Consider the following 15277-nt stretch of genomic DNA (forward strand, 5'->3'; position numbering starts at 1 on the left):
TAACTAACAACAAAATGCATTTAAAAATGTTTAAGACTTTCAAGGCTAAAACAGTAATAAAGATACATATGACCCTGTCCTTCCTCCTGTAATGCTCAGGGCAAAGATGTAACATTGATTAACAGCCCATAGAATGCACCTGATCCAGTACCAGAACACAGGCACAGACTCAATCTCTTCTATTAAGGAGCCATAATCTGGTTCACCATTGAGACACCAGTAATCTCCACTGAGTTCTTTTCCAACCCTGTTGAATTGGCAATATGATTTCCAATAGAATGTCATAATAAATCACACTAAAAGAGCCAGATTTCTTCGGGTATCTCATAGTGAGATTTTACTCGTACTTTCTACGGGTTTCATGTTTGTCTCCAACTGTGTGGACCATGATTGTTAACAAGTGTTTTACAAAATAAGATCCTACGGATAATAGTTTGGAAACACTGCCCAAGTTAATCAAGTTAAACAGATTTCTGTAGTGTTAGACTTAGTGGTCTAATGTGTAGTTTGAAACCCTAAGGTGAGTTGGCTAGGATATAGCACTTTTCAATATATATCAAATATGTATTTGATCATGGAGTCTCTCATAGGACACTTTTGGGGAAGCCCCTTGTGGGTCTAGAGTATGATGGAATATTTTGGAAAACCCTGTTATGCAGAAGTTCGAAAGACATAGTGGAGAATAGTATTTTATTTTTACCTGCCCCAGAAAATTTACATGTCAAACTTTTACACTGAAAGTTCAATAAGAAATTAACTGCCTTACATTACAATACCTTTCAACTCCTTAAATCTGTCTGTCTATAAAGCTTGGCTGCCTCGGAGAGTCTTCCCTTGTGATGATCAGCACAAAATCAATCATGGGGAGACAGCAGTTCCTATTTAGGTTAAAAACCCATCAAAATACAGAGGGTTTGGGAGTTTTTAGGTTGTTTGCTTTTGAAGATAGAAGAAAAAGCGTATGTCGGTAACCTTATCTCTAGATACTCATTCTTCCTTCTTACCTACCAGTTCCATTTATTTGGCCAAAGGATCACAACTAGTAGTTTGTCCAAAAGGATCCCCCCTCAAAGTCAGGAGAGTTCTCATGGTTTCATGATAAGAGCTTCTGCTTCTTGAATCTCACTTAACATAGGCCATGCTGCTTTCTGGGTTAGAGCTGTAGTCCCAGGGTAGAGATGAGGTAGCCCAGGAGATGTGCAAGACGAGCCTTTGGGAAGCAAGGAGAAAACATTAGCACCTTCATCGTTTACTGTGGTATTCTTCTTAACTTCTATTTTTGAAAGTGTTTTTATATGTTCGTATTTTAGTATATGTGTCTATGTAGATATGGGCATAGATGCCTATTTATATACATTTAAACATTTTACTGATAGGATGCACACTTCAAAAATGTTAGAGACCACCCACTGGATTAGAGAACAGTCTTTGAGAAAAGCAGACCTGGGATACATTCCTCCAGCCTCCACCTCTTGTTGGTGTGACTTGGACACCTCATTTCACTTCTCTGAGATGAAATGTCCTCATCTATCTAACAAGAAGAATAATAGCACCTAGTTCTTAGGGTTCATTTTGCAAATAAGATAAATGAAGGGATGTGAAGCATATAACACATTGGCATTTACAAAGCTCTTTTTAAAAAGGGAAGCAACGCATTCACTTAGTAGGAAAGAATGTGAGAGACATTCCCTCAGGGGCTTTGAAATGTACTTTGAAAATCGTTGGCTCAATAGTGTGTGATCATGCGACAGAAATGAGTGGCCACCAGACTAAGTGAGGATCTTGTCTATAATGCACTTGCCTTTCATTTCTGAGACTAACCACCTCTTTGGTTTCTCTGCTCAGGCTAAGCCGCGTCTCCAGCGAGGTGGAAGCTCTGCCTCCCTCCACAACAGTCTCATGAGGAATAGCATCTTCCAGCTCATGATACACACCCTTGACCCACTCGCCGAAGGTAAACATCAAGCTTTGGTTTGGGAATTTGTTCAGGGGGAAAAGGATGTCAAAAGGCTTCTCTGTATAAAACATGTTTGTGCTGTCGTCATGCACGCCTGCTAGCCTCCTCTTGTTTAGCATCTGCCAGAAGCAGCCCTGGCCCTTTGACGTGCTTTATCTGCAACAGCTCAGTTCACAATCAGTGGTTTTTGTACCAGGAGTAGGATGTGAGGTGTGCGTGCTGATTCTATCTTTTGATGCCTCAAGCATAAATACAGTTTATTATGAAGCAGAGAGGACAAAAAGGTTTCCTTCCCTTCCAGCTAAAGTAACAGTTCTCTTTTGTCATCATTTCTAAGTTTCAAAACAAAATTGTGTGTGAAGATAAATTGTGCACCTTAAAAAAGAGAGAAAAAGAACTCCATGATTTAGGAGGTCCATGAGTGGTTTGGGGAATGATATTCATGGCAGAACACTGAGACTGTACTGATTCTTTGGCAATTGGAGGGTGGGAGGTGAGTATCTATGCATCTAAAAAGCCCTCTCTTCTAGAACTGCTTGGGAGTTGTCGTTGGAGACCCAAAAAGCCTGGCTCACCTCCCAGTGTAATCACATGAACCATCACAAACAACCCATTATTGTGCACTTCCAGTGTTACTCAGTCACAATGAGGGCAAATACATTGTGTTTCTTCAATTGTGTAAATATTCCCCAAAATTATTTTCAAGTTGATAGATATCAGATGTGTCAAATAAAAGTTTTGCCACTGGTAAGGGGTTCAAATATAACCAAGTATGTTCTCCCTTCATCCCTGGACTTTATATTGGGCTCAGTGTTACACAGGAGCTAATAGAGCCTAGGAAATAGATATGTGCCACTGAATGAAGCCAGGTGATCTGATTGTCAAGTCATGTTATATGAATCAGAGATCTTATCTACTATCAGGCTTTGCTAAATAAGTTCAAGAATATAAGCAATCAAGAAGTTCTTATGAGGTAAAGAAAAATCTGCAACCCAAGAATGGCTCCCAAGGACCTATCTTCCTTCATTGGACACGCATCTCACTCAGAATAATAGGTAAGGAACACAGGGTCGCCTCTTCTTGCAGAGCATGAGGCATTTCAATCACAAAACATCTTCCTGTTATACCACAGAGAGAGTTGTACAGCTGATGTGATATTCTCCAAGGAGCCTTCCTTCACAGGTCCTGGGATCTATTTACTAGAGGTAGTTGTTAGCCAGGGACATCCTAAATATCATTACTCTATCTATGCAGAAGTTCATTTGACAAGGAGATTAGACCTGGTCACCAGCCTTCTTTTCTTTCCCCTGGGATACACCCCCAGAGAAAGGAGTAAAGAGATTGCAGGCCAACTACTTTAACTCCTTCCTCCCAACTACTAAGCAGTTGTGTGACTTTGGGCAAGTTAGGGTGTCTCTAGTATTTGGTTTCATCATCTATAGTAATATTAAGTTATCTTTGGCACCTTAGAGTTGACAAAGCATTTTCACACCTGTAAACTTATGCTTCACAATAATGCTTCGTAGCTAACATCATTATTCTCCTTTCACAAAATATAGCACAACTAACATGGATCTCAAATGTATCTACTGCTCTCCCTCCTGCAGCACTTTATTCCAAACCATCTCCATTGCTTGCCTGCATTCCTGCAGTAGCTTCCTAGCTGGTCTTTCAGTTCTTCCATTGCCACTGCCTAGACATATGTTTCACTCAGTAATCATCTTAAAAAGTAAATCAGGTTATGTCATTTCTACTTATAACCTTCAGTGACTTCCCAGGGCTCTTATGAAAATTGTGAAATCCTTGCACAACTAGTAGTTTGTGCAAAAGGAGCCCCCCTCAAAGTCAGGAGAGTTCTGATGGTTTCATGATAAGAGATTCTGTTTCTTTGAATCTCACTTAACACAGGCCATGCTGCTTTCTGGATTAGAGCTGTAGTCCCAGGGTAGAGATGAGGTGCTCAGGAGATATGCAAGACAATCCTTTGGGAAACAAGGAGAAAAATATCTGCACCTTCATCATTTACTTTGTCATTCTTCCTAGCTTCTATTTTTGAAAATGTTTTTGTTCATATTTTAGTATGTGTATCTATATATAATAGATAGGAATATAGATATCTATATGAATATAGATGCCTATTTATATACATTTAAAAATTTTGCTGATAGGATGCACAATTCAAACTTGTTAGATGGCAGTTGGAGGGTGGGACGTGAGCCAAATCATGGTCTACATCAGGGGTCCCCAACCCCCAGGCCATGGGCTGGTACCAGCAGGAAAAGAGCAGACATTACCACCTGAGCTCCGCCTCCTCTCAAATCAGCATTTGCATTAGATTCTCATAGGAGGCCGAACCCTATTGTGAACTTCGCATGAGAGAGATCTAGGTTGTGTGCTCTTTATTAGAATTTAATGGCTGATGATCCAAGATGGAACAGTTTCATCCCTAAACCATCCTCCTTGACCCGGCCATGGAAAAATTGTCTTCCCCAAAACCCAGTGTCTGGTGCGAAAAAGCTTGGGGACCACTGGTCTACATGATCTGCTTCTTGCTCCAAACTCAATTTCACTCTGTTTTAGCCACACAAACCTTTCTGTCTTCAGACAAACACCCCTTCCCTGCCCCAGAATTTTTCCATGGGCTGTTCTCACTACTATGATATTTTTCCTTTCCCCCACCCACTTCTATTTTTCCCTGCTTTACTCCTGCCCATTTTTCAGCACTCTGTGTAAATGACACTTCCTGACCATTCAGCATAAATTGGGGTTCCCAATCCTCATCTGTCAATGAACACTTTAATTTTCCTTTATTGTTTACATTATGGTTTCTGGATTGTTTGTTTATTGTCTGTTTCTGCCAGGATACAGGAAGTTTCTTGAGACCAGGGACTCTATTTTATTCACTAGTTATCTGCAAAGCCTAGAATACCTGGTACACACTAGCAGTGTAGGCTCAGAAAGATTAAGCAACTTGTCCAAAGTCATGATACTGACCTTATATTGACCATGTGAGAGAAGAAAGAACAATTTTATCTACTCCAACTCAATTATGATCAAGGGCCTGAGTATGTTTATTTTGGGCAAGGCAGTATTATGTGGCAATTAAAAGGACAGACTCCAGAACTAGACTCTGGGTCCAGATCCCAGTTCTGCATTTACTGGCTGTGTGACCTCGAACAAGTCACCTAACCTTTCCGTATCTCAGTTTCTTCATCTGTAAAATCAAGAAAATACATAATGATGTCTGCATCACAGGGTTATTGTAAAGATTAAAAAGTGAATATACACAAAGCATTAAATACACAACCTAGCACATCTTAATTGCCATATGCAGGTTTGGAATTATTCTATTTCATTAATTTGAAAAGTAACACAATATATGATTTTTTAAAATTCAAAATATTCCAAAGTTTAAGGTGAAAAAAAAAAGTCCTCTTCCTTCATCAACCCTCTGATTTTCTCCAGTTCCCCAATTCTCCACAGAGGAAACCACAGTTTCCAGTTTCACAAAGCTCCTTCTAGAGATGTTTAATCATATACAACTGTGTGTGTATGTGTGTGTGTGCACGCCTGTGAATGCAGGCATGTCCTTGCCCACAGGTCTCAATCATCTAAATGTTCCTGGTTTTTGTGTGGAAGAATTCAGTTTCTGGTAGGGCTTGTTTTCATTTTTTCTGTTTGGAGAAGAGGTTATGTTTTATTTTTGTGAGATAAGGGAAAGTGAATCTAGGTTATCTCAGAGTTGGGCCATCAGTGATTTTCCAAAACACCTGGCCCTTGTGAGCTGTGCTACAATTAAACTGTGTGTTCCTGCTGTAGCAAGATGTGCCTTCTGAATCCGGGCATCTGCTTTCAAGGTGAAACCTCTCCCTGAAAGATGTGGGAGGCTCCAGCGGTGTGAATCTGAGAGATGCTGAGAGCCATAATCAGCTCTGGACTTGAGTGATTAGAAAATATGGAAAGCACTTCAATGCTTTAAAATTGCTCCATAGCAGGCGGCCAAGAAAACAGATTGCTCTGGTATTTTTCCCCCAAAATTCACAATCATTTTCCATTCCGAGAACAGCCAAAAAATTAACCCACAGCTCTCAGAAATAGTCATCTCTCTTTTAGTTTGCATCTAATCACTTGAATTCACATGTCCTTGTGCCAAACTGCCACCTTTTAACAACATAGAGCATGCTAGTTACATCACCAAGTTGATGGCATAAATGCTGCAGTCCGTAGCTTCCTTGTAGCCCTAAAGAACAGTTCGTTCATGTCACTGATGTTCACCTGGCTGGGTAGTGCATTGGCACTACTGGCATCTGGTGTATGTTCAAAAGGGAAGTATTCAAATTCATTTGAAAACAGCATTTAGGACAGATGGCCTACGGAAACACGTTCCCCTTTGTCTCATCTGTGCCACTCAGGTGTCATTGTCTTCCAAAATCCAGTGATTGAGCCCTTACCAAAAGCCTTCATTGGTGGTTGGTTCAGTCTGAGTCTGAGTCACAAGGGTCCAGGAGTGTTTGTGTTTCATTAGCTGTTGATGTGCAACAAAGCACCCCAAGACTTAGTGGCTTATAACTGCCACCATCTTATTACTCATAATTTTGTGGATTGGGAATTTGATCAGGGATCACCTGGTTGAGTATTCTGTTCCATGTGGCATCATTGGAGGTCATTTGGTGGTATTTAGCTGGTGGATGGGTAGGTTAGAAGGTCTGAAAGGACCTCACTCAAGCTTAACACCTACGAAGGAAGGCACAGTGGAAAGCTGGGCTCAGCCGGGTCCCCTGATTCCCCCTGTGGTCTCAGGACCTTTTCATGTGGATAGACTTGTTTTATATGGTAGTTAAGGGTTCCAAGAGCAAACCTTCCAGGAAGACCAAGCAGAAGCTGCAAGGTTTCATATGACCTAGCCTGGGAAATCCCAGGATGTCACTTGTACTGCATTCAATCAGTCAGGCGGTCACTAAGGCCAGCCTAGACTCATGGGGGTGAAATTAGACTTCACATCTCAATGGGAGGAATACCAAAGAACATGGTGAAACCACCTTGGATCTAATTCAGTCTGTTTCAGGGACATACGTTGCTTATTGGTTCCACTGCTCATTGTTCATTGGTGTGCTCTGGATAGACCACACTGTGTAGGGGGGACAGAGTTGGCCTGCCTAAGTGAAGGATTAGTTCAAACATAGCTGAGCAGTGCCTTTGCAGGAACACAAAACTCTGAACAGGACATTGCTCATAAAAAGACGGAATCTGCTTAAGGCAGATGAATGGTTGGAATAAATATTTTCTTTCCTTTATGAGAAAAACTTGGGGAACTAGGATTATTGGTCTTTGAGATCACAGGATGGCTATCTGAATTGACCTTTCTAATAAATTCAGTGTCCTATATTGATTTTAACATTTTCTCTAAACAAGCCTTTGTATTTGCTCAGGGGTACATCTTCATGAACCTAAAACAAGGATGCTGGATGTTGCACTTTTGCAGTGAGAAGTATCTTCTCCTATCATTTGTCTCATAATGATATCACCAACCAACATTTGCAGAGTACTTACTATAGGCCAGGCACTATGCTGAGTGCTTTATATAAACCATCTCATTTAATCCTTCCATGAGCCCTACTCCATCATTCAGAGGACACTGACATGTAAAGAGGCTATGGCTCTATGCCCCACCAAGGCAAGGTGACAGAGGAAGTAAATGGCAGAGCCAGAATTTGAACCTATATCTGCCTGACTCACAGTCTGTGTTTGTAGTTCTTCTGCTACTCTGCCTCCTTTTGTAACCCCATGTCCAACCCAGCATTCCTTGTTCTCCTGGTGTAGACACCAGCTTAAATCACAAGAGCTCTGACCTATCCCTGGATCAGGGATGGATTTTTATTACTACTACTACTACTACTACTACTACTACTGCTGCTGCTACTACTACTTACTACCACTACTACCACTTCTACGTAGGAAGACTTGAAGAACTTTATTTGCCAGAGAGAGTTTTTTAAAAGCTCTCTCTTCCTCTGGTTTGGGACAAGGAGAAGAAAATAGAATGCTGGGGATAAAGATGTTCAGGACTGACCTTTTTGGGGAAAGAGGAGCATAGAGAAAAAATGGTGAAATCTTCCCCTCTCCACCTTCATGTCCTCCTGGTCCTGTGCCTTAGTGGTTTCAGTTCAAAGACTTGAAAATTGTAAAACGTGTGATCTTGAACTGCTCCTAAAGCTTCTGCAGCCCAGGCTGCCATCTCTACACAGGAACGGGCAGGTTGTGTCCAGCAGGCATATAGGCATGTATCTTCTCCCAAAGACTTCAGAGAAGGGAATACCACAGTCTTTTCTGGTGATCAATCACAATCACCACAAGGCAAATGACTATTAGAAATTCAGGAGTGAAAAGTACCACCTTGACCAAAGAGATAGCAAAGTTGTTAAAAATAGAGGGTCTACTGTATGGTAGTATTTTTACTGAACAGAGTATAGCATTATCACTATTGGCAATACTAGCTTCCACTTATTGAACATTTGTCTCATGTATCTCATCATCCCCACTTCATGGATAAATACCAAGGCCCAGAGCAGCTTGGTGACCTGCCCAGATGGATGTTATATCTCTACCCACATTCATCTGGTTCCAAAGCCATTCTCTCCATCTGCTGAGTAGCAGGAAACCAAACACAGAAGATCCCGAACATGACTCAAGATGAAAATTGTTTTCTATCGGTTGTTTTTGTTTGTTTTTAGAAACAGGGTCTTGGTATGTTGCTCAGGCTAGACTTGAAGTCCTGGGCTCAAGTGATCCTCCCGCCTCAGCCTCCTGAGTAGGTGGGACTATAGGCACATGCCACTATACCCAGCTTGTTTCCTGTCTTTGATAAAGAACTATGAGCACTGAATCAGCAGAAAGGTAGTCTAGTACCGTATTTGATAAGAGTGAGGATTGACTGAAACTGGACCCCCGCGTTCTATTCCCAGCTCTGTCCTTCACTAGCTGTGTGACCTTGGATGATTTATTTACCCTCTGTGTGCCTCAACCGCCTCATTTGTAGAAACAGAGTAATAATACCTACCTCATAGGGTTGTTTTAAACAGTATATGAGCTAATATACGCTGGGCATGTTGGCACACACCTGTAATCCCAGCTACTCTGGAGGCTAAGGCAGGAGGATTACTTGAGCCTAGGAGTTCAAGGGCAGCCTGAAGGGCAACATAGCAAGACCCCTGTCTTTAAATTAAAAAAAAAAAAAAGAAAGAAACTAAAACAAATGAAGAGTATATGAGATAATATACGAAAAGCACTTACAACAAGGCCTGGCAGAGAATAAGTGCCAGTTAAATGCTAAATGTTATTAAGAAATGATAGAAAAGGACCTCAGGATAGAATCTTGCTTGCTCCGGTGAGTAATAGTGATAATAATAGTGTTTGGTTTTCACAGTTGAGCACTTACTAGGTACCAGGTACTATGCTTTGCAAACATTATCTCACTCAATTCTCTTAGCAACCCCATGAGAGAGAATCTGTTATCCTCATTTTATAGATGAAGAAACTGAGACCCCAAGTGGTTTTCTTACCTGCCTGAGGCCACAGACCTAGGATAGTAGAGCCAGCTTTTTAATGCAGGTTGTCAGAGCCAGCGCTGCTGCTTAATACTCTCTGTTGCCCCCACCTCTCATGAGCAGTTCCTCACAAATGTCATGCTTCTCAGATGAGATCGATTTGGAGAAATCTACTTTCCCAGGACCACACTATGTAACTCCATAGTAGAGCCCAGTTAGAGTCAAATGTGTTCACCTTCTTCTTCCCATCCCTAGTAACCTTTGTCCAGTCTTCTCAAGTTCTCAATTTATAGGGAAGAGATGGAAATTCCCCTTTTCCCTCTTTTTGAAGGGCTGTCTGCTGACTCACGAATCCAGTTTATTTCACTGTGGCCCTGAATCTTTCCCCAGAAAAGGCATGCCCCAAACTTGTCCATAGAAGAATCCTGGTTCCCCTAAAATGTAAGTCAAATCATGCCCCACCTCTGCTCAAAACCATCTCACCAACAGCAAAAGCCCTAGAGCTTACAGAGACCCCAGACCCCCTGCAACTTCCCCCTCTACCTCTCTCCCCCTTTTCCCTCCCGCTTCCTCTCTTCCTCTCATCCTCTCTTCTCTTCTGTCACCCCTCCTTCCCTCCTCTCTGCCCTCCTTTCCCCTCCTTCCTCTCCCTCATCTCTCTCTGCCCATCTCTCACCTTCCTCCCCTCCTCCCCTGCTTTTCCCCCTCCTCTCCCCTCCTTCCCATCCCCTCATTTCTCTACCCTTCTCTCTTTTCTTTCACATGTCATTTCCCTTGTTCTGCTTCTCTGACTGTCTAGCAGCTCCTTCCAAATTGCAAGCACACTCCTGCCTCAGGGCCATTACACATGTTCCCCCTTTTTCTAGATATGCAGTTAGCTCCTGGTCTCCCTCCTTCAAGTCAGCCTTCACATATCACCTGATCAGAGGCCTTACTCAAGCAACCTTTTGAAAATATTAGAAGCAAAACAATGAAAGTGAATCTGAGTTCTCTCCCTCACCCTGCTCTGCATTCTCCTTAACACTTGTCCCCATGAACGTGTTTATTTGTTGTATGCTGCCTGTCTCGGCCCTTATACCTCCAACAGAGCAGGACTCAGGGCAGGCTTGGCTCTATCCCCAGTGCCTGGCACAAGTGGGTCCCAATACATATTTGCTAAATGAATTGAATGAGTACTTGCCTTTATAATTTTTCTGCTAGGGAATATATGTCTCTAGCCATGTAGATTTTCTTAATCCATGCCCTGTCAAAGGGCTCTGTTGTTGTGACCAACAAAGTTCTATTTACTTGATGGTTCTCTTGCAGCTATGAACAGTGATCACATCTGGTTTGGCCACCATTGTATAGTACCAGCACAGCAAGGATGTTATTACGTAGGTGCTTGGTCAATATTTGCTGTATAATGGAATATCTCCCTCTCTAGTCCTGGAGTCACTGCTGCAATGGGAAATGTTTGCTGTCTGCCTCACACATTCCTGATGGGTTCTCCCGTCTCCTTATTCCTCTCTTCCATCCAAATGCTTTGTTCTTCTCTCGTTTCCTTTCATTTTCTTCTCTTTGATATACTGTATAGTTCTTTCCTTTATTACATTCCACAAGCCTAATTTTATATGTTCAGAGAATTACCATCGCAACAAGATGCTAAGATGTTTATTGTTTTAACCATTCATTCCTTTTGAAAAATCAAACACCTGTAAAATAGCATGCACTTCTTAATTTAGTATTGAGTTTGAGAAGGAAAGTGCAAAAACTGAAGGTTCTTATTCATTTTGTGTGGACTCTTGCACACTCTCCTACAATTATAGTAATTTCTCCTTCCTTGTGTAGATTCAAATTTTGATTTACATTTTTTCACTATAACAAGTTGTATTGCTAATACCAATATTTAACAAATTCGTGCACTAGACACCTTAAGAAACATAAAAGCATAAAACATAAAAGTAGGAATAATACTTACCTAATGCACCTGTAATTGAACTAAAGCAGGCCATGGACTGGTACCAGTTCATGCCCCATCAGGAACTGGGCCACACAGCAGGAGGTGAGCAGCCAGTGGGCGAGCATGACCACCTGAGCTCCGCCTCCTGTCAGATCATAGGAGGCATTCAGTTCTCATAGGAGCACGAACTCTATGGTGAACTGTGCATATGAGGGATCTAGGTTGTGGCTCCTTATGAGAATCTAATGCCTGATGATCTGAAGTAGAACAGTTTCATCCCAAAACCATCCCCACCACTCACCCCACACCCACCCGTGGAAAAATTGTCTTCCACAAAAACCAGTCCCTGGTGCCAAAAATGTTGGGGACTGCTGAACTAAAGGATTATTTAAACATGAAAGCAATGAAGACCCCACTCACAAATGCAACAAAACCGTAAAATACTAAGGATTAACCCAAAAGAAATATTTAAGAACTTTATGGCAAAAATCATCACAATCATCATTTCTGAAGAACATAAAAGATCTAAATAAACGCTAATATATTATAAAGATGTCAGTTCTCTCCAAATTAAACTCTATGTGCAACTCAATCCCAGTCCTAGTGTCTACCACTTTTGACAAAGAAGTGCAAAAAAGATGTGCCCACCAGAGATCAAGAGGTATCATCAAGCAGCAGCTTTTAGATGTTCTGGCTGAAGTATTTAGGAGGAAGGTGAAGAGGCTGGATCAGAGGCCACTGGGGTCTCGTCTGAGGTGGCTCTGGAGGGGCACACTGCCATAGAGTGTAAGCACCACTGCCCTGGCCAGATTCACTAACTGCTCTTGGTGAGGCACTAAGCGGGGCAGGAAAGGGGCTTCCTAGAGCATTTGAATCACCCAGTTGAAGGGACGTGGCGGACATTCCTGAAGCAGCAAGAGCACACATTCATGTAAGTGGCCTCCTGGCATAGCAAGCGCCCTGGTGCATGTACAACAGGCACGGCGCTGGACAGAGTGAGCACTGGCTGCAGGCAAGCAAGGCTTGCCAGACCCTCAGGAAATCCAGATCATTGTGTGAACCCTGAGGAGGGGCCTTCAGGGAAGTGTTCCTGGAGAAAGTGAGTTTTGAAAGCAGGTTCTTGAGGGAGGTGACGAGCCTGGATGAGCAGAGGACCCGACTGGCTCACAGAAACCCCAAACTATGTATCGTTGTCCTAACCAAAACGTGGTTCCTTTGAAATGAGCAGACATATGGCTCCCTGCCCACTGAACTAACGCTCTAGCAGTCTCTCCTGTTGAGGGGTGCTAGGGAAGTGCGAGTGTCTATGCATGTGTGTGTGTGTGTGTGTATGTGAGAGAGAGAGAGAGATTTCAGTGCAGGAAACTAGGGGCCTCAGAGATGGTGGAGAAGGAAAACAAGAAAGTGGAACTTGTAGTACCCACTCTGTGCCTCACACCCAAAAGTCATGTCATGTAATTCTCTCAGCAGTGGCTATGGGAAGTCGTATGCATATTTTACCTCTGGGAAAACCACAGTTCCAAGGGGTGGCATGACTTGCTCGTAGTCACCGAGCTCCTAAGTCTGACTTCTGAGCCTGGACACTTCACTCACACAGGACTCGTATCTATGGCCACACATGCTCACACATCTCTCTGTTCTGTAAAGGCTTTCCAAGTCTTTAACACAGACACTTAATGTTAACTTGAAGCTGACACTAAGATTAAACTGTCACTTGCTTGCTGGATTTGCTTTTTGTCTCACCAAATACCAGAGCTTATTTCTCTTTAGCTTCTATTTAAAAAAAAAAAAAAAAAAAAGCTTCAGAATGAGCTTTTATAAATTTTTGTTTGGTCCCAAAAGAAAGTCATTTCATGACCCTTTTATCCAAAAGTGGAGAAGGTAACTCAAAGGCAGTTTTGTAACCTTTCTATCTTAAAATTTAGATCAGCTTATATTACCAAGATGTTTGCATGCAGCCTCCTCTTGGTAAGTGAATAGGCAAATGAGTGAAAATCTTCACTTGCGAAGAATAAAATCCAATCTACTGGCTGTGGTTTACTAAGATGACAGTAGTATTGATCCCTAGATAGAGGAGGACAGGCCATTAATGCCTCTCATAGAGCAAACACAGGACAAGTTAAATAGCTCCTCTCGGGAATAGTAAAGCATTATTCTCATATTTGAATGTGAAAAATGGTTGAAACTGAATCTCTCTTTGTGTTGTACATATTATAAATTAATATTACTTGAGCCATAAGGGAATGTGAATGGTCTTACTGAAATAAGTGCTTTGGAGTATGAGAAAAGTTCCCTCTCTCTTTCTTTCTCCAATGAAAATGTTGACTTTGAAGTAAAGGCCACAAGGTATGTGGCCAAAAAATTGATTTCTTTTTATTTTTATTTATTTGTTTATTTGTTTTTGAGATAGAGTCTCACTCTGTCACCTAGACTGGAATGCAGTGGCGTGATCTTGGCTCACTGCCACCTCCACCTCCCAGGTTCAAGCGATTCTCCTGCCTCAGCCTCTTGAGAAGCTGTGATTACAGGCATGCACCACCATGTCTGGCTAATTTTTGTATTTTTAGTAGAGACAGGTTTTGCCATGTTGGCCAGGCTGGTCTCGAACTCCTGACCTCTGGTGATCCACCTGCCTCGGCCTCCCAGTGTGCTGGAATTACAGCCGTGAGCCACTGCACCCTGCCCAAAAAAAATTGATTTTGATGGCATTTGAGCACAAACATATCATGAAGAAGGAAAAATACAATGAAGTATCCATAAAATTAGAGCTTCATCTTTGTCCTCTGGAACTTATGCTCAAAAGGGAACTCCTTCTGAAAGGAAGACTCAGAGTTCCCAGAGGTAAAAAGCAGCTGTCACAGATGTGATTACATGGGGGACCAAAGGATGGGGGCAGTCACTGAAGGTGAAGAAGCACTTTCATTTACCAAAGACTTCCCATACAAAATGTATATTGTTATATAAACATCATCTGTGATATGAGAGCATCCAGAGGTGTTTTCTCCCAAATGGAAGGCATTTACACTAAAGACACCTCTGAGTGTTTAATAAGTAGCAGGACCCTCACTTCGTGGGATGAGGTTGAATGACTTGCATTCGGTGATGAGATGGCTTTCTCTGACACTAGGGAACACATTTTCTAGTTGGCTCTTCCCTGGGATTTGCACTGGCCACAATACTCATGTGTACATGCTGATCACATTGTAAACTCAATCCTCAACTGGCTGTCAGGATCCATTTCTCTCCTGACCTCACATTATCAGATCCACCAAATCTTGCCTCTTTACCTCAGCCATTGAAGGAATTATCTCACCCACAACAAACTGTCCTTCACAGGTTGTCCCCAAGCTCAAATGAGGCTATGTTATACACATGTGTACATACACGTTTGTAAAGAGTCAAGCAGCATTGTTGCTTATACAGTTTACAGGTCTATATCAGACTTGTTTAGTGTGTGTGTGTGTGTGCGTGCGCATGTGTGTGTGTGTTTTCATATATTCATTCATTCGCGAAACATATTACCATTGCAAGCTGACATGAGTGGTAACCCCACTGGGGATGTTCTCCTTTACAGACCCCACTGCAGACAAGACTCTGGGTGAACATTAGCCAGTGCTTGCCCCAGACTAGTTGACTCCCTGAACACCAGTTTAAATGCTGTTGTTGAACCTGACCTTTAGATATGCAGTTACAGTAACCTATGTGGCTACTTCTCTTTGACCTCCCAGATAGCAGCACTTAAGCCCAAAAAACCAATAGTGAATGTAGCTTTGTTTTTTACTCTAAGGTCCTGAGGCCATAACAACCAGTATTGGCAGGAATGAAATTCCATAGTAA

At 42.1% G+C, this 15277-nt stretch overlaps 1 protein-coding gene across 3 annotated transcripts in view; it reads left to right on the top strand.

The window, feature by feature from the left end:
- SLC24A2 (solute carrier family 24 member 2) overlaps positions 1-15277 on the top strand; it is a 271203-nt gene that overhangs the window by 167232 nt on the left and 88694 nt on the right. For all 3 annotated transcript variants that reach the window (XM_074017385.1, XM_015437107.4, XM_015437108.4), the window contains exon 4: positions 1846-1954. In XM_074017385.1, the coding sequence (XP_073873486.1) occupies positions 1846-1954 (109 nt within the window). The remainder of the gene's footprint in view (positions 1-1845; positions 1955-15277) is intronic.

The sequence above is a fragment of the Macaca fascicularis genome, chromosome 15 (assembly GCF_037993035.2).
Source record: "Macaca fascicularis isolate 582-1 chromosome 15, T2T-MFA8v1.1".
Lineage (NCBI taxonomy): Eukaryota > Metazoa > Chordata > Mammalia > Primates > Cercopithecidae > Macaca > Macaca fascicularis.